The sequence below is a fragment of the Phoenix dactylifera genome, chromosome 14, assembly GCF_009389715.1.
Source record: "Phoenix dactylifera cultivar Barhee BC4 chromosome 14, palm_55x_up_171113_PBpolish2nd_filt_p, whole genome shotgun sequence".
Lineage (NCBI taxonomy): Eukaryota > Viridiplantae > Streptophyta > Magnoliopsida > Arecales > Arecaceae > Phoenix > Phoenix dactylifera.
In genome coordinates this window covers 21,295,357-21,313,962 of record NC_052405.1, presented here as the reverse complement: position 1 = coordinate 21,313,962, position 18,606 = coordinate 21,295,357, and the positions used below count along the sequence as shown (strand labels likewise).

Sequence of the window (18,606 nt, the reverse complement as noted above, 5' to 3'; positions counted from 1 at the left end):
CCTCAATCAGTCGAGAGTGAACCAACATGAGCGAGTCATATTAAATTACTTGATCTAATTGGTGTCTAGGAAAGCATGAAAGATGGTTACTTAAGTAGGACCTTACTCTCTGAGTAAGGGGAGCCTCCCACCTGCTTACCTGGCCAATTGTTCGATTACCTCTTATGAAGAGCTCAAGGTTGCAAACACTAAGACATGATTACACAATATTAAGTCCATAGGTCTTCCACCGTAGTAGAGCTGCTAAGGTCTTTCCGGTGTTGATTTGTCTCGGCTGGACACAGTGGACAAGTTACATCGGGGGACTAGACCTCTGTATAGACATGAGATGTTGTAGGATAAAGCTGGGGTTGGGTACCAATAACTGTTAGGTGAGGACCCAATGGCGACTTTATTTCTACGGTTATACGGTGGGCCTGACTTAACTAAAGAATGGGACCAATAACTGTTAGGTGAGGTCTTCATAACTTAGAGACCAAGTAGCACTGCAATATGCTTAAGAAGCATTGTACAAGAGTTGTACACTCATCCTTTTATATGTCACCAATAACTGTTAGGTGAGGTGGCATGTAAATCGGTGGGACCGCCAGTACATACTAGAAACCCTAGTCGCGTAGGGTTTTCGTTTCTCCACCAGGGAAGTGTGAGGGATTCAAGAAAATAGTGGGAGGTACATTTGTTCTAAAAGATCCTAGAACAAACTAAGATTAAGTATAAAGTCTAACTAGAATCTTTACTCTCTACAGATCATAATGTCAGCTTCTAACCCTTTGACCCGTATCCTGGAGACCAACCGACTGACCGGACCAAATTACAAAGACTGGCTTAGGAACCTCAAAATCGTTCTGAATTGTGAGAAACTAGGCTATATACTCGAAAGAGATATCCCCAGACTACCAGCACGTCCTACTGATGATCAGCGTGAGATGCATCAAAAGTGAACGGATGATGACATTAAGGTCAAGTACTACATCATGGCATCCATGTCCAATGAACTCCAATGCCAGCATGAGAATATGAAGATTGCTAGGGAGATATTGGCACACCTGCAAGAGTTGTATGGTGAGCAGAGTCGCACAGCTCGTTTCGAAGTGTTCAAAAGGCTCTTCAAAGTGGAGATGCGCGAGGGGCAGTCTGTCCATGATCACGGTCTGACTATGATCAAGGACCTAGAGGAGCTTGAGAAGCTCGGTATGAACATGCACAAGAAATTGCAAATAGATCTGATCCTACAATCCCTTCCTGATTCATTTGGGCAGTTTATAGTAAACTACCACATTAATAAGATTGAATGCACTAAGACTGAATTGTTAAATATGTTGATAACAACTGAGGAAGCCTTGAAAGGTTCAAGAGGCACTGTCTTTGCTGCTGAGTTGACTTCTGGTTCCCAGAGAAAGTCTACTTGGAAGAAAAAGAAGCCAGCAAAGAAGCAGAAGAAAGACAAGAAGCCAAAGAAGGAAGTTCAAAAGAAAAAGACTAATGATAAAGGAAAATATTTCCACTGCAATGTCGACAGCCATTGGAAGAGGAACTGCCCTTCGTATCTCGAGAGCCTGAAGAACAAAAAGGTAGACACACCTTCAGAAGGTATGTTAGACTTGCTCGTAATTGAAACTAATCTTACGATTTCTTCTACTTCTAGTTGGGTTATAGATTCTGGTTCTAGTGCTCATTTGTGCACTACTATGCAAGGTCTAAAGGAAAGTAGAAGGCTGACGGAAGGTGCGGTAACCCTTCGGGTTGGCAACGGGGCAAAAGTTGCTGCTGTGGCTGTGGGCATCAATTCTCTGCAATTACCGTCTGGTATTAGTTTATTACTTAGAGACTGTTATTATGTACCTGCTGCTAGCAGAAATTTGAATTTTGTTTCGTGTCTAGCACAGGATGGTCATGTTTTTACATTTGACAAAGACTGCTGGCCTTTTCTTCTAGGAAACCCCAACCTTAGCAGCAGCGGCCGACCTCTTTTTTATTTTTCTGCTCTAACGAATCAGCATGAGGTCGGTCTTCATGGCGGCTGATGAGAGCACAAAAGTGCGACCTACATGTCACTAAAATTAGTGTTATTGCTAACCGATAATGATAAATTCACTGGATTAATATTACATTTTTTGTTTGGCACAGGTTATCATTTAAATACGTATTTGGCACAGATTGGGATGATTCATGACCCCAAGCCTGATCACGCTGGAGCATAATTGAACCTAGTCAAAGCACATTTGCACCCGAGCAGCACATGTCTGCACGTCATAGTCTAGAGTGCATTAGAATTCAAAATAAAGGAAGATAATGAGTGGCTAGGAAAGTATTCTGAGTATTAGCTACATACTTCATCTTCAACCGTTCAAGCTCCCAGATCAACGACCAGGCATCCCGTGCTCCTAGAATTTTTCCAACCTTAGCATCAGCCGTCCACGAATCACGCCATCATCGCCTCCTCACAGCATCCCGAAATCCCAACCATCCGTGCCTTCCTTCCTTGCACCCACGATCAGCCCCTCCTCCGCATTCATCTCCCTCCCAGCAAGGCAGATCCCAGCCATCCGTGCCAGCCACCGTGCCAGCAGCGCCCGCATCCCCAGCTCCTTCCAATCCCGCGATCCGTCCGCACCTCCAGCCGTGGCATCCGTCCTAGATCCCAGGCGCCCATCAAGCCGTGATCGGCTCCTCGGGCTTCAGCCCCTCCTCCGCGCTCATCATCCACAGATCCACCTCTCAGAATCCCAGCGACCACATTCTTCACGCGGCGGAAATTCCAGCCATCCGCGCCTTCCGCATCAGGCGTCCGGCGATCTCGCGTCCGTGGCCAAAGAGGGAAGTCGTCCGAAGCAATCCTCCCACCATTTCATCCTCCTTCCCAGCATCCCGGATGACCCTTGATTCCTCCCCAAATTTCAAGTGACCCTGCGGCTATAAGAGGAGAAAGAGGAAGAGCAGGGGGGTGTGCTCGGTGGAGGCCAAGAAACAAAGGAGGGAGGAGAGGTTCCCGGTTTGGTTTGGAAGAGAGGGCTTGGTTCGGTGGGGAGAGAAGAAGAAACAGAGCATTGCTCTATTCTTGGAAAGAAGAGAGAAAAAAAAATTCTATGTTGAAGTTCCACCGTGGGAGAGAGAGGGAGAAGAAAAGTGATTTGTTTTTCTTTCTTTTTTTCAAGAACAGAGCAATGCTCTGTTTCTTCTTCTCTCCCCACCGAACTGAGCCCTCTCTTCCAAACCAAACCAGGAACCTCTCCTCCCTCCTCTGTTTCTTGGCCTCCACCGAGCACACCCCCCCTACTCTTCCTCCTTCTCCTCTTATAGCCGTGGGGTCACTTGAAATTTGGGAAGGAATCACGGGTCATCCGGGATGCTGGAAAGGAGGAGAAAATGGTGGGAGGATTTCTCCGGACGACTTCCCTCTTTGGCCACGGACGCGAGATCGCCGGACGCCTGATGCGGAAGGCGCGGATGGCTGGGATTTCCTTCGTATGAAGAATGTGGTCGCTGGGATTCCGGAAGGTGGATCCGTGGATGATGAGCGCGGAGGAGGGGCTGAAGCCGGAGGAGCCGATCATGGCTTGATGGGCGCCTAGGATCTGGGATGGATGCCACAGCTGGAGGTGCGGACGGATTGCGGGATTGGAAGGAGCTGGGGATGCGGGCGCTGCTGGCATGGTGGCTGGCACGGATGGCTGGGATCCGCCTTGCTGGGAGGGAGATGAATGCGGAGGAGGGGCTGATCGTGGGTGCAAGGAAGGAAGGCACGGATGGTTGGGATTTTGGGATGCTGTGAGGAGGCGATGATGGCGTGATCCGTGGACGGCTGATGCTAAGGTTGGAAAAATTCTGGAAGCACGGGATGCCTGGTCGTTGATCTGGGAGCTTGAACGGTTAAAGATGAAGTATGTAGCTAATACTTAGAATACTTCCCTAGCCACACATTATCTTCCTTTATTTTGAATTCTAATGCACTCTAGACTGTGACGTGCAGATATGTGCTGCTCGGGTGCAAATGTGCTTTGACTAGGTTCAATTATGCTCCAGCATGATCAGGCTTGGGGTCATGAATCATCCCAATATGTGCCAAATACGTATTTAAATGATAACCTGTGCCAAACAAAAAATGTAATATTAATCTAGTGAATTTATCATTATCGGTTAGCAATAACACTAATTTTAGTGATATGTAGATCGCACTTTTGTGGCGAACACTGCAAAACTAAGGACATGATCAAAAAGGAATGCAAAATGGCGGGAAGATAAAGGAAGAGTTCAAGAGGAGCTTACCTAGGGGGTTGGCCGGGCTCAGACCGATATTAATCAGTCTCCTTGGATAACAACTCCTATAGGGCGAAAATCTCGGATCGAGATTTTAGAAGCCAATCCAAGGCCCTTTGATCATCACTAGGCAACCTCGGGGACCGACTCAAGTTGGTTCAAGGCACCCTTTACATGGTCTCGAACCCCTGCAGCTGCTCGGAGGGAACAAACAATTGGGTCGGGATGAGGCTATAGGCCCTCATCAGCTTTACAAAAATAGGGTGGAGAGGTAGTCTCAGCTCAGCCTGCAGAGTCTCCTCATACAGGCCGAGCCGAGAAGGAGCAGATTGGATAACCTAGTCACTGGGACTAGCGAGCTCGAAGATGAACTCGGGAGGAATAAAATGCTGGGCTTGGACAACGTCCATCTTCTCTTGAGTGAAGACGAACGCCTCGCAGCTCGGACCCGATTTGACCTCAAACTCAGCCGACGATGACAGCTACCGAGTCTGGAGAGAATGGTTCGGTGACCGACCTCCCTTCGAGCTGTTAACCACATTATCACTCGAGGTAGGAGAAATAAATAAGAAGCTAAAGAAAAAGATGCAAAAGAAGATAGGGCAACGATGGAGAAGACAAGGAGAAGGGATGAGCAACCAAAGGCAGAAACCCATCGAAAAATGGAGGAGCACAGTGGAAGTTGGTGCCAGAGAAATGAAGATTCACAGGAGCACAACCAGGAGGCCTCGACACTTATGCACACGGGCAAAATAGTGGATGAAGCAAGCAATGTAAGTTGAAAGGCAGAGCCACCCTTATATAGAGGTATAGACGGCCTTGATCAAAGCGCCGATTTGGCTACTCAAGTAGATCAAGCCACATGCCGGCTTGGGACACAGTGTGGTGAATCTCCAGGATTGTTGCAGTAATGTCAGCTCGATAAAAACCGTCCAATGATGATGCCTTGGGACAACCTGGGTACGGCGATGCTTCGAGAAGACAGATCGACACATTTATTGCTCGTGATGAAAGTCTCACCCTTGATCGAAGATCAACTTGATTTTCGTCGCCCAAACTGAAATACAGTTTGGCCTTAGAAGTAGGGGGTAAGTAACGGAAAAAATATTGAACACCTCGATCTTAGGCCAAATCAACATAAGCCGAGAAGAACAACTTTGGCCCCAACCGAGCTGCCAACCAACCAAGATGAGTGACTTCGGTTCCAACCGAGGAGGAGCCATCAACCGAGGAGAACAATCAACATGTGTCGGCATGGTCTGATAGACCTAACAGTCGACAGCTCTGGCAACCCTAATTTGTGTCAGCACCATGGTCTGTGGCTACCAGCGCTACCTGCCACCCACACAGACTGGCTTCCATGCCGTGGCCGTACTACCGGCCGTTACCTGGCCATTGTTACATACCACATCAGGTCAGATAACGATAAAATGAGCTCCCCTATGTAAAGATGTAGGCCAAGGACCTTAGGTAAGCAACATATAATATATACAATATCATTCACACAATCACTCTGTGCTGAAACCCTCTTTCTTCTATGATGTTGCCTCGTTGTTCCAACTTAAGCATCGGAAAGTCTTTAGCAAGTGGGCTTTTTGCAAGCCATCTTCCTAGAAGCCCAACACCCGATGCATCAATCGGCCTGCTCCGCTCGCCTCCAACCGACCTCAAGAATGACCGAGCTACTCTCCCACCTCGGTCCGATTCGACGGTAATTAGTCTCAAAGATGTTTTGAGCCGGAAAACATCACCATAGCAGCGAAAGCCTCCAGAAACTTCAACTCAGATTTCTTTGGTAGCATCTCACATTAATCATTATGACCAAAATCTCAGGAGAATCCTATTTTTCTAACATTAATCTAGTGGGTTTGGTTGCCTGCTGAAAGGAACATGCAACGATCAGCACCTTTTCTTTTGTGATCTAATCTGTCCTCTCGCTAATGATATTGCAACTCCTGACTTTTAATATTCTGATTTTTCAAGAATGTCAAAGTTCAATGCCATCATCTTTTTTTTTTTTCCCCGGGGGTGGTGAGGGGGGTGGGGGGGGGGGGGACCAAATTGTCAAAAAAGAACTTACATTTATAGCCAGTCAGAACGCAATTGTAGGTAAAAGTCATAATCCCGAATCTGTCTTTTTTGACATATCGACTTTTCGTTTTCTTACATTTATGGATAAAGATCATGGAAGCATTCTAAAACTTATATTTGACGGTATGTATTTCTTTCCAAGGATCCTACCTTGAGTGTTTCATCTAGAAACAAATTTAAAAGCACAAAAGAAAAACTGAGGGTGAAGAGGTTCGAAACGCTTGGACCAGATCAAAGAATTATGACAACCTAGAGTCGAGATTATCGTACTGTCAAGCAAATACATTTCACGCACCAAAGCTCTGTTTACACCAAAAGAAAAAAAAAAGGAGAGAAAAAGGCAGAAAAATCCACAACAAACTGAAAAATTCAAGACCCCTGCTTCACAAGAGAATCACGAACACATCAAAATTTAGTTCTTCAAGACCTCAATGTATGCCAAGAGCTTGGATTCTCTTAATCAAGGACAGAGAAGCAGCATTCCTCCCTTCCCAATCTTCCCTCCCTTCTTTCTTGTGGCCCAACATCTTTAGTAGCTCATCTTTGCCGTCTAATATGCTGACAATCTGCTTCATGCTTGGCCTCGATTCAGGATTTGAGCGGGTGCAAGCCATTCCCAGCTTCACCAGCCTCATCATCTCCCTAGGGTCGAGCGTCCCGTCCAATCTCCGGTCCGCCAGCGCTTCTAGAGGCCTCTTTCGTGCTTCGAAACTCCTCACCTTATTCACCAGCAGAACCTCGGGCAGCCGGAAGTCGACTGCCATCATCCCACTCACAACTTCCAAAACCACCACGCCGAAGCTGTACACGTCCGCCATCGTCGTCGGCTCCCCTGACTCCATGTACTCGGGGGACATGTACCCGAAGATCCCGCGAGCGGAAGAAGACGAGCTCGAAACATGGTGGCCGTACGTATTCCGAGTAAGGAACTCCGCGAGGGCGAAGCACCCGAGCCGGGGATTCATGTCCTGGTCCAGAAAGATGGCGGACGACGTTATGTTGCGGTGGATCACCTGCTCGTCCCATTCCTCATGCAAGTAAAGGATGGCCGAGGCGAGGGACTTGACGATGTTGTAGCGGTGGTGCCACGCCAGGACCGAGTTGTGGTGGAAGAGGTAGTGACTGAGGAGGCTGCTGGAGGAGTAGTCGTAGACGACGAGCATCTCCCCTTGCTCGGTGCACCAGCCGCGGAGCTGGACGAGGTGGCGGTGGCGGAGCCTCGCGAGGTTGTGGAGCTCGTTCGAGAACCGGGCGCGCAGGGCGGGGCATGTCTTCATTCCGAGCCTCTTCACCAGGACATGGAAGCGGTTCTCCAGGTAGCCCTGGTAACCGGTGCCGAAGTCGAGCTCGGCGACCATCTGGGACTCGGAGAAATTGCTGGTGATGGCGACGATTTCCTTGTAGGAGATCTCCCGGGGCGTGTCGACGTCGAGGAACGAATTCGAGCAACGTCGGCCCTCGCTGCTTCCTGCGGAGCCACCGCCATTGTCGGCGGTGTAGAACATGGTAGTGCCGGCGGCGGTGAGGTAGTTGGAGTTGGTGTTTGTTGTAGCGGTGGTGGTGGAGGAGGAGGAAAGGGAGATGTACTGGGGATGGGATTGGAAAGATGGGAGGGCCGGCAATTCGCCGGAGGAGCCGGTAGAGAGGGTCTCCATCACCCATTTCATCGTCGGCCGGCCTTGGGGGTCGTGGAGAGAGCAGAGGAGGCCGAGGTGGATTAGCCGCTTCATTTCTGCGAGCGAGTAGGAACCGTCCGGCAACCTACCATCCCCGGCGTTCAAGAAATCCCCCTCGTCCGACAGGCGTCGCACCCAATCCAGCATGAAAATCTGTTCATCAGGGTAGGTTAGGTCGACGGCGCGCCGCCCGGTCGCCACCTCCAGCACGACAATCCCGAAGCTGAACACGTCGGACTTGGCCGTCGCCATGACGCGTTTCTGGAAGCTCTCCGGGGGTAGGTAGCCAATCGTGCCTCCAATCCGGCTCGTATCGGTCAACCGGAATTGGTACTTGTTCACCGACACCGACCGCATCGAGACCTCCAGCTGCTCGTTGGTGTGCTCGAGCCACCGGGCCAGGCCGAAGTCCCCGAGCCGGGCGTTGTACTCGGAATCAAGCATCACGTTGCTGGTCTTGACATCGCGGTGGATGATCTGGGTGTCGAGCTGCTCGTGGAGGTAGAAGAGAGCGGCCGCGAGGCCCGACACGATCCGCCGCCGGCGGTCCCACCCGAGCTGCGGCCCTGCGGAGGCGGGAGCGAAGAGGAGGCGGTCGAGGCTAAGGTTGGGCATGTAGTCGTAGACGAGGAGGAGCTGCTCGTCGTGGACGCACCAGCCGCGGAGGCGGACGAGGTTGCGGTGGCGGAGATGCGCGACCGCCACCAGCTCGGCAGCGAACGCCTTCTCGAATCGGTCGCCGCGGCTGGCGACGCACTTGACCGCGACCACAGTGCCGTCGCTCGGGAGGACAGCGCGGTACACGCGGCCGAAACCGCCGCTGCCGAGGACCTCCTTGTCGCTGAATCCGTTCGAGCCGATATAGAGCTCGGCGTAGCTGAAAATTCGGGGACCGCCGCTGCCGACCTTCTTGTAGGGGAATTCGGGTATGCCGGGGGTGTCCTGGAAGCTGGAGGAATCGCCATAGAGGTCGTGGTCGTCGTCGGGGAAGCATCGGCAGAAGCCGAGCCACCGCCGCTGGCAGAACCACTGGAGGGAGCGGCGAGCGAGGGCGGAAATTCTCTGGCCTATGCTTCGGACCGAGTAGTGCTTGGAGAATTGGGGCGGAGAAGGTTCGATCTCATCGGCGTCGGCCGGTAACATGAAGCAGAGGCGGTTCAGCGCCATCACGCGTGCATGCCTCTTCCCCAAGCTCTTTATCTTGACTTATGGAGAGAGAAAAAGGTAGGTGTAAATTTATATATAAAAGCACTGGGGGGAGATAAAGGGGTGGGAACTTGGGGAGGAGGAGCTCGGGGTCGTTTGGTATTCCATCCAATTTCCGAAACCTCGTGGTTGACTTGTGTGGCAGCGGCGGGCCAAAGAAAGAATAAAGGATTAACAAAGTTCCTCTGGAGGGTCCGGCGTTGGTCATTTTGGTTCCCCGTTGGATCGCCAGTGCGACTGTGGGAAAAGAGAGGGAGATGGTTGCGTTGACGTCAGAGATGAGGATGGGCGGTGGGCCGGGTGGCTAAGAGCACCGTGGCGGGCTCCTGTGCTGGGCCTGGAGTTGGGTCTGAATCCATGTCACCGGTAGAGGCTGAACATGTGAATTAGATAGAAGAATGCGAAGGCAAATGTGAAAGGAAATGTGAAAAGAGAAGGAGGTCATCAGCAGAGCGGGCTCAAGCCTTAGGCGACTGAGACAGTCGCCTAAGGCCCCCGGCCCAAGGAAGGCCCCGCTCTGCTAGACTGCCACCGCTGAACAGCTCTTTTCTTCTTCTTTTTTTTTTTCCCGAAAGCTACGAGTGCAGGACAGTGAGCTATGCCGCTACAGTGTATCCTGACGGCTTTGGGTGGGTGACCGAGGTGACTGAGGTAACAGGGTTACAGGCGGCAACAGACATTTTCTCTCCCCCTTCTCTCGCCCCTTCTCTTCGACTCTGGCAGTGTTTTTTTTTGCTGAACCTTCTCGGCTTCTTCCGTGACAGTTTTCCTCTCCAGTCTCCCCAGCTTCTTTAGTTCTTCGGCCCTTCCCACTTCCCAGTTTTCCTTCTTGGCTCGACCGTCGATGGCTTGAGGTGAGGGCCGCCCCTGCTTTGGAGTCCGAATCTCCTCTCCAGCTCTCCTCAACTCCTCCAACCGCCGGGCTCCGGCCTCTCGCGGCTTTGACCACCAGGCTCCAACCTCTGCGGCTCTGACTGCCGGGCTTCGTCAATGGTCTACCGTCCACGGTCCACCATCCTCCAACTCCAAAAAGGCAAGAACCCGGTAGGCGACCTATCGGCCGCCACCGTCCTTTTGGTTCTGCCGAGAGCCAACTGCCGATTATCGTTCTGGACCTTGACAGCGGCGGGCGGCCACCTGGCCCACCTCCTGCTCGACCGGATGGTCCGGACCATAGTCCACAAGTAATTACCTCCAACTGTCCAACATTAATCCTTGGAGTGGAGGCTTGGTCCGCTTGGAGCTTGGTCCGCTTATTGTCTCTTTTTTGATCTCTAATCTTGTTCTAGTTTTTTTTTTTTGTTGTTGTGTGTGTGTGATTGATTAACTTTTTTCTCTTTTTTTCTATATTATATTGTGTACTGGTACCTAACAATTTCCTTTGAGAGCTGAGCTGGGTAATATACAAGTAAGCAAGGGTCATCAGAACATATAAAGTCTAGTAAGATCAGTGGGAGAAAAGATTTTTTTTTTAAAAAAAAGACCTAATTAACTCAACTATCAAAAAGGATGCAACAAAAGGAAACCAATAGAAATATAGTGTAACCATCTTTTTCTTCATAAATCATCATTTACTTCTTGTTGCTAAAATATCAAGGTGAGTTTACTATCATCTAAGGCAAGAACCCGATAGGCGACCTACCGGCCGCCGCCGTCCTTCTGGTTCTGCCGAGTGCCAACTGCTGATTGTCGTCTTGGACCTTGACAGCGGCGGGCGGCCTCCTGGCCCACCTCCTGCTCGACCAGACGGTCCGGACCATAGTCCACAGGTAATTACCTCCAACTGTCCAACATTAATCCTTGGAGTGGAGGCTTGGTCCGCTTATTATCTCTTTTTTGATCTCTAATCTTGTTCTAGTTTTTTTTTTTTTGTGTGTGTGTGATTGATTAACTTTTTCTCTTTTTTTCTGTATTATATTGTGTACTGGTACCTAACTGTTACGGGGGAACTTAGCCACCATGCCCCACGTGACCAGCACGCGCGCCCAGGAAGACTACGGCTGCCCCTTGATCCAGCAATCCGACCCCGAGTCGGTTGCCCCTTGATCCAGCAATCCGACCCCGAGTCGGCTGCCCCTTGATCCAGCAATCCGACCTCGGGTCGGATATCTTCGGCTCCGCAGTCCGACCCCGAGTCGGTTGCCCCTTGGTCCAGCAATCCGACCCCGAGTCGGTTGCCCCTTGATCCAGCAATCCGACCTCGGGTCGGCAATCTCTTGACAACAACAGACTGTTCTCCTGAGGCACGCCGCGGCCCCCTGCTCCACTACTCCCTGCAACGGCCGAATCCGACGCTGCCCCACGATCCCCTGTAACAACCGTACGAAGCGGAGCTCCACTACGCCCTGCCATGACCGTACCCGGCGCTGCCCCACGACGCCCGGTAACGGCCATGTCAGTGGCAACCCCATCGTGCCACACGATGACCAATCCCCAAAAAAACCCCCCAGCCTGATATATATGGGGCTGGGGAGGAAGGGGGAGGGTGAGCAAGATTCTCCATAGCATCATCTTACCTGCTACCTCTCCTTCTCCTTCGATTCCCTCTAACTTGATCGTCGGAGGGCCCCCACTACCCCAGTGGTGGTGCGAGGCTTGCTTGCAGGTTTCCCGGCGGAAGGTGGAGCGCAACCAAAGCAATTCAAAGGGAACCCCGTTCACACCGCTGTGCCAATCGTTCTCGGTTTGGACCCCCAGCAACAGTTGGCGCTAGAGGAAGGGACCGGATCTCAGAGCGATCGTAATGGCACGGCGAGGTGGTCGTGGAGCTTCCAATGCTTCCGGTCGCGGGGCCTCTCGCGCCACTGGCCGGGAGGCCGCTGCATCTCCAACACGCTCTCAGCAACACTCCACCGCCCCACCGCCCATTCAGATGGTCGAAGCCGCCCAGTTCGACCAGCTAACCCAGCAGGTTCGCACCCTCGCGGAGGCGGTGCAGAATCTGCAGGGTGCGATGTCCCGGGCGCCGCAGCGGGCTCAGGAGCCGCTGCTGCCTGAGCGTTCGCCTGTCCTCCTCAACCCGCGCTCCTTCCTCTCCCATGGGGAGGAGCGCCGGCGCGAGGAGGATTCTCGAGCACGCTCCATTCTGCCGGGACCTTCCCACCGGAGCTGCGCGGGGTACGAGAGGCGGGCCCGGGCGCGTTCCCAGACCCCCCAGTCCTCGAGGAACCCGCGCTCCAGTCGGTCCCCCTCTCGCCGCTCCTTGTCTCCCACCCACCGGTCGCGCTCCCTGGACCGGCGGGTGGACGATCTCCACCGACAACTCCAGGTCCTGAAGGGCCATTCCAAAGATCCCTTCGCCGACTTAGAGATCTCCTCCCAGCCGGCGCTCGCCTCGAGGATCCTGCGGACCCCGAATCCGCCGGGGTTCAAAATGCCGGCGATCGAGCCCTATGACGGGGCGGCCGATCCGCGGGATCACGTCGAGAGTTTCAGGACCCTTATGCTCCTCCACGGAGCATCAGATCCCCTTCTCTGCAAGGCTTTCCCGGCAACCCTCCGTGGCCCGGCGAGGGCATGGTTCGCCGGGCTGGAGGCTGACTCAATCCGGTCCTTCGACCAGTTCACTCACCTCTTCATCACTCATTTCGCCGTCAGTAGCCGGCGGCGACTGGTCTCCGACTCCCTCTTTGATGTCCGGCAAAACGAGGGAGAAAGCCTGCGGGATTATCTTACCCGCTTCAACAGGGCTACGCTGGAGGTCCGGAACCTGAGTCAGGAGGTAGCACTTTCAGCCCTGAAGCGTGGCTTCCGGAAGGGCAGACTCACCTTCTCCCTGGACAAACGCCTGCCGCGGAGCTTCCCAGAGCTGTTGTCCCGGGCGAACCAGTATGCGGACGCCGAGGAGGCGGCCGCCCACCGGAGCAAGGAGGCCGCCGAGATCCCTCAAAAGCTTGGGAAGAAAAGGCGGAAAGAGGCACGCCAGAGGAGGAGCCCGACGCCTCAGCGTCGGCGCAGAAGCCCGTCGCCGGCGAAGAACCACGGCGCCCCACGCCCTCGTTCTCCGCCCCGACGTTTTCACCGGTACACCCCTCTCCTAACCCCCCGGGCCCAGATCCTTATGGAGATCAAGGGGCGGGAGGACCTCCCGGCCCCGAGACAGATGCGGAGGATCCCTGGGAAGAGGCCCTCCCGGGCGTACTGTGAGTACCACCGAGACCACGGCCACGACACGGAGGACTGCTTCCAGCTTCGGGACGAGATCGAGGCTCTCATCCGCCGGGGGCGTCTCGGTCGATATGTGAGCGACCGACGTCCCCCCGCAGACCCGCGTCCGGCCAACCCGGCCCCTCCGGAGCCTCGAGAGCAGAATCGACCCGTTGCGGGCGTGATCCACACTATCACTGGGGGCTGCCCCCGGCCCGTGAGGAACTCAGGGGGCTCGACGGAAGCGTCAGGGGCGGCCGTCGCAAAGAGGTAGAGGGTCGGCAATGTAATCACCTTTTGTGATGAGGATGTAAAGGGGGTTCAGACCCCCCACGATGACGCCATGGTGATCTCCCTCACTATGGCAAACTATGATGTAAGGCGTGTTCTTGTGGATAGTGGAAGCTCAGCTGATATCTTGTTTTACGAGGCCTTCCAAAAGATGGGCTTGTCCAGACAATTGTTGCACAAAATATCCACCCCCCTCATAGGATTCACCGGTGACGCTGTCCCGGCGGAAGGTGTCGTTGAGCTGCCTGTGACTGCGGGCGTCGCACCCGCAGAAGCCACGGTGCGACTCGGGTTCTTGGTCGTCCGTGTTCCCTCGGCCTACAACGCTATCCTCGGACGACCCGGACTGAACGCCCTTCGCGCGGTGGTCTCTACGTACCACTTGCTCATGCGGTTCCCCACGGCGGTCGGGATCGGGGAGGTCCGAGGCGACCAACCGACCGCACGGCAATGTTTCCTAGCGACCCTCAAAGGGAAGAAGCCCGCAGAAGCCCTAAGCGTCGAGTCCCTTGATGCCAGAGACGAGGTGGCCTTGCGGCAAGGGGAGCCGGCCGAGGGTGTGGTCGAAGTTCCCCTCGAGGAAGGCCGCCGGGACCGGGTGGTCCGGGTCGGCGCCAATCTCGACCCGGGAGCTCGGGCCTGGTTGGTGGAATTCCTCCGAGCCAATGCCGATGTATTTGCCTGGTCGGCGGCCGATGTACCTGGGATCGACCCGGAGGTCATTTCTCACGCCCTCAATGTCGACCCGACCCACCGGCCAGTGAAGCAGAAGAAGAGACACTGTGCCCCGGATCGGATCCGGGTGGTCGACCAGGAGGTAGACAAACTCTTGGAGGCAGGATTCATAAGGGAGGTGAGTTATCCCGAGTGGCTGGCAAATGTTGTACTTGTCCGGAAGGCGAGCGGGAAGTGGAGGATGTGCGTCGACTATACCGACCTGAACAAGGCGTGCCCTAAGGATAGCTTCCCGCTTCCGCGGATAGACCAACTGGTCGACGCGACTTCCGGATATCAGCTGCTGTCTTTCATGGACGCCTTCTCCGGTTACAACCAGATAATGATGGCCCCACAGGACGAGGAGAAAACTGCCTTTATAACGGACCGGGGGCTGTACTGCTACAAGGTAATGCCCTTCGGTCTGAAGAACGCTGGCGCCACTTACCAGCGCCTCGTCAACAAAATCTTCAAAGAGCAAATCGGCCGGAACATGGAGGTATACGTGGACGATATGCTGGTGAAGAGCCACCAGGCAGACCAGCACATCGTGGATCTGGAGGAGACTTTCACCACCTTACGGAAGTTTCGCATGAAGCTGAACCCAGCGAAGTGCGCCTTTGGCGCTTCGGCCGGGAGGTTCCTTGGTTTCATTGTCAACCAACGGGGTATCGAAGCCAACCCGGACAAAATCAAGGCCATCCAAGGTATGTCCCCTCCGACCAAAGTAAAGAAAGTTCAGGAGCTCGCTGGAAGGGTCGCCGCGCTCGGACGATTTGTGGCAAAATCGGCCGAACGCTGCCAACCATTCTTCAAGGTGTTAAAACGCCCAAAAGACTTCCTCTGGATGGCCGAATGTCAAGCAGCATTCGACCAGCTCAAGGAATACCTGGCGTCTCCTCCCCTACTGTCCAAGCCGCAAGAAGGGGATATGCTCTACCTCTATCTGGCGGTCTCTCCAACCGCGGTCAGTGCGGTGCTGGTTCGGGAAGAGGCAAAGCTCCAGAAGCCTGTGTACTACATCAGCCGGGTCCTACGGGACGCCGAGATGCGGTATACGAAGGCCGAAAAGATCGCCTTCGCGCTGCTAACCGCGACCAGGAGGCTCCGCCCCTATTTCCAGGCCCATTCTGTCACCCTCTTAACTGATCAACCGTTACGACAGATCCTCAGCAACCCTGAGAATGCGGGACGGCTGGTGAAGTGGGCAGTAGAACTCGGTGAGTTCGACATCCGCTACCAGCCTCGACCCGCCATCAAGGCCCAAGTGCTCGCGGACTTCCTCGCTGAGTGCACGGTGCAGGAGGCGGAACCTAGACCGCCGGAAACGCCCAGCCTCGACCTCCCGACCTGGACGCTTCACATCGATGGGTCGTCGAACCCCGAGGGTGGAGGGGCCGGGCTGGTCCTTACCAGTCCTGATGGAGTGATAGCCGAGTATGCCTTGAGGTTTGGATTTCCAGTTACCAACAACGAGGCGGAATACGAGGCCCTAGTCGCCGGACTCAAACTCACCGGGGAGCTCGGCATCCGGCGTTTGAAGGTCTTCACCGACTCCCAGCTGGTGGTCGGGCAGGTCCGTGGGGAGTTCGAGGCCCGGAGCCCGACCATGCAGAACTACGTCCGGAAGGTGCAAGCACTCATTCCCGACCTCGGCAGTGTCGACATCCAGCAAGTCCCTAGAAGTGAAAATGCCAGGGCCGACAGGTTGTCCCGCTTGGTGGGCGCAGAGGCGCACAACTTGTCGAGGGCAATCTACCTGGAGACCCTGGATGCCCCGAGCATCGGCGAGGCTGGAGCGGTGATGGCGATTGATCCGGAGCCGTCTTGGATGGACCCGCTCGTCGCCTACCTCGCCGAAGGGATCCTCCCTGAAGACGAAGATCAAGCTCGACGACTCGTCAAGAAGTCCGCCCACTACGTACTCTATGAAGGGAGGCTGTATCGGACCTCGTTTACCGCCCCCTATTAAGGTGCCTCCGCCCCTCGGAGGCGGCCTACGTCCTCGGCGAAGTCCATGAGGGCGTCTGCGGATCGCACTCGGGGGCTAGGTCCTTGGCGCACAAGATCATGAGCAAGGCTATTATTGGCCTACCTTGTTGGAGGACTCAAAGGATCACGTACGGAAATGCGACGCCTGCCAGCGCCACGCCAACGTCCAGAGAGTCCCTTCTGTCCCCTTGGCACCAATCACCGCACCCTGGCCCTTCGCACAGTGGGGAATGGATATCCTCGGACCATTCCCCGTCGCTTCCGCCCAGCGGAAATTCTTGATTGTTGCAATCGACTACTTCACCAAGTGGGTGGAGGTAGAGCCGCTGGCCACTATCACGGAGGCGCAATTCCGGAAGTTCGTGAAGAAAAACATCATTGTCGATTTGGGGTACCCCGGGTCCTCATCTCGGATAATGGTCGACAGTTCGACAACAAGCATTTTCGTGACTTCTGCGAGGAATTCGGGATCGAGCATCGGTTCACATCTGTGTCACATCCCCAAACCAACGGTGAGGCCGAGGTGACAAACCGGACAATCCTCCAAGGAATTAAGGCGCGAATTGGTCGGACGGGGCAAGCTTGGGTCGAAGAACTCGAGAACGTCCTTTGGGCGTATCGGACCACGCATCGGACCTCTACCGGGGAGACGCCTTTCAGCCTAACCTATGGCACGGAAGCGGTTGTCCCCGTGGAGCTCGGACTCCCCTCGCCCCGGGTGGCTACGCACCGACCCGAGGCCAATTCGGAGCAACTCCGAGGAAACTTGGACCTCTTGGAAGAAGCGAGGGAAATGGCGCAGGTTCGGATGGCGATGTATCAGCGGAGGGTGGCCCGATATTATAACTCCAAGGTCCGACCAAAATTTTTTAGAATCGGAGATCTGGTGCTAAGGCGAGCCAAAGCATCTCAACCCGCGGAAGGTGGGAAGCTGGCGCCAAATTGGGAAGGCCCGTATAGGGTTCGCTGGGTAAACCGACCTGGCTCCTACCAGTTGGAGGCCCTAGATGGTCGAGAAATTCCAAGGAGCTGGAATTCCGCTAACCTACGGGTTATTACCAGTAGAAAGACAAAGCCAGAAAGACAGTTCAAAAAATGTATAGTCCTTTTCATTTCAATAATTTCCTGGTCGCAATGGCGTGTTCGTGTGATTACAAAGAATTCCCAGAGGGGGATTGGGGGAGTAAAGAAAGTAAGGAAGAGGTGGGGGACTCCGTAGAGTTGAAGATCCGGGATCCCGAAACTCTCCACCCGAAGCAGCCTGCAATCCCACCGGGCGTGGGTGCTTCTCCCCGGAGGCGCCATCGACGCCCCACGCAAAAGACGAAGAGCCGGCGCGGACGAAGAAGAAGTGGGACGAAGGAGGAGTTCACACTGCTCCTAGAGGAACGACACCTCCAAAGGATATTCCGGCCCTCCCCAACGAGAAGGGGAGGGAAGGAATACAAGGGAGAAGAGCGCGAGGAGGCGCGATCCCGGGATGAAGCGTCTGGCGCAGAGCTCAATCGGGAGGTTGGGACGGAAAAGAGGGGGGATGTGATCCCGGATGAAACGCCTAGAGCGAAGTTCCCACCGGGGAGAATCTCCCCGTTGATCCCAGATGAAACGGCTAGTTGGCGGGAAGTCGCGAGGGGCGCACCTCCGTTCTTCGCACGGGGGCTTCCCAGCCACGCACCGGGAGAGAAGGTCCACGATCCATGGGCAACCTGAACAGCTCCGGCTTGGGCAGCTCCACCGGCCACCTGCCCTTATATTTATAGCCAAACTGTGGCCCCCGAACGTTCCGATGCGGGTGGCTCCAATAAATGCGGGCGCATCGAATCCGGAGCCGTTCCGTGCTCTTGAGGCGTATCTCCACGACCTCCTAAGCGTCGTTCTCCTTAATGCATTCTTCATGCAGGACACTCCGGGCGGCGTGTGATCCCACGGCACACGTATCTCCGCACGCGCCCAGGCCGCATCCGCCTCAAAGAACGCGCGTATCGCGGGCCGCTTAACTGGCACTCCTCGCAAGCAGCAACTTGGCCGATCCGATTTCCCAGGTAACGCCTCAATTAGCATTTAATAGCCTTCTGGGTGTTCCCCAGTTCGACGCGTCGACGAGGAGGAGAAATACGATCGCCAGCTGGCCACGGTATATAATCCCCGTCGAGCGGCTAAGTGATATGGCGCCGCGACCAACGAGCGGAATTCCCCGAGGCTCAGTCCCTCGGAGGCCAGGCTAACCCGATGG

General features: G+C 54.4%; 1 protein-coding gene across 1 annotated transcript; it reads right to left on the bottom strand.

Annotated features, from left to right (window-relative positions):
* Positions 1–6,587: 6,587 nt before the first annotated feature.
* Positions 6,588–9,423, bottom strand: LOC103697920 (receptor like protein kinase S.2). Its single transcript, XM_008779861.4, has one exon. It carries the CDS (start codon positions 9,189–9,191, stop codon positions 6,777–6,779), a length of 2,415 nt encoding a protein of 804 aa, XP_008778083.2. The 5' UTR covers positions 9,192–9,423; the 3' UTR covers positions 6,588–6,776.
* Between the last annotated feature and the right edge of the window lie 9,183 nt (positions 9,424–18,606).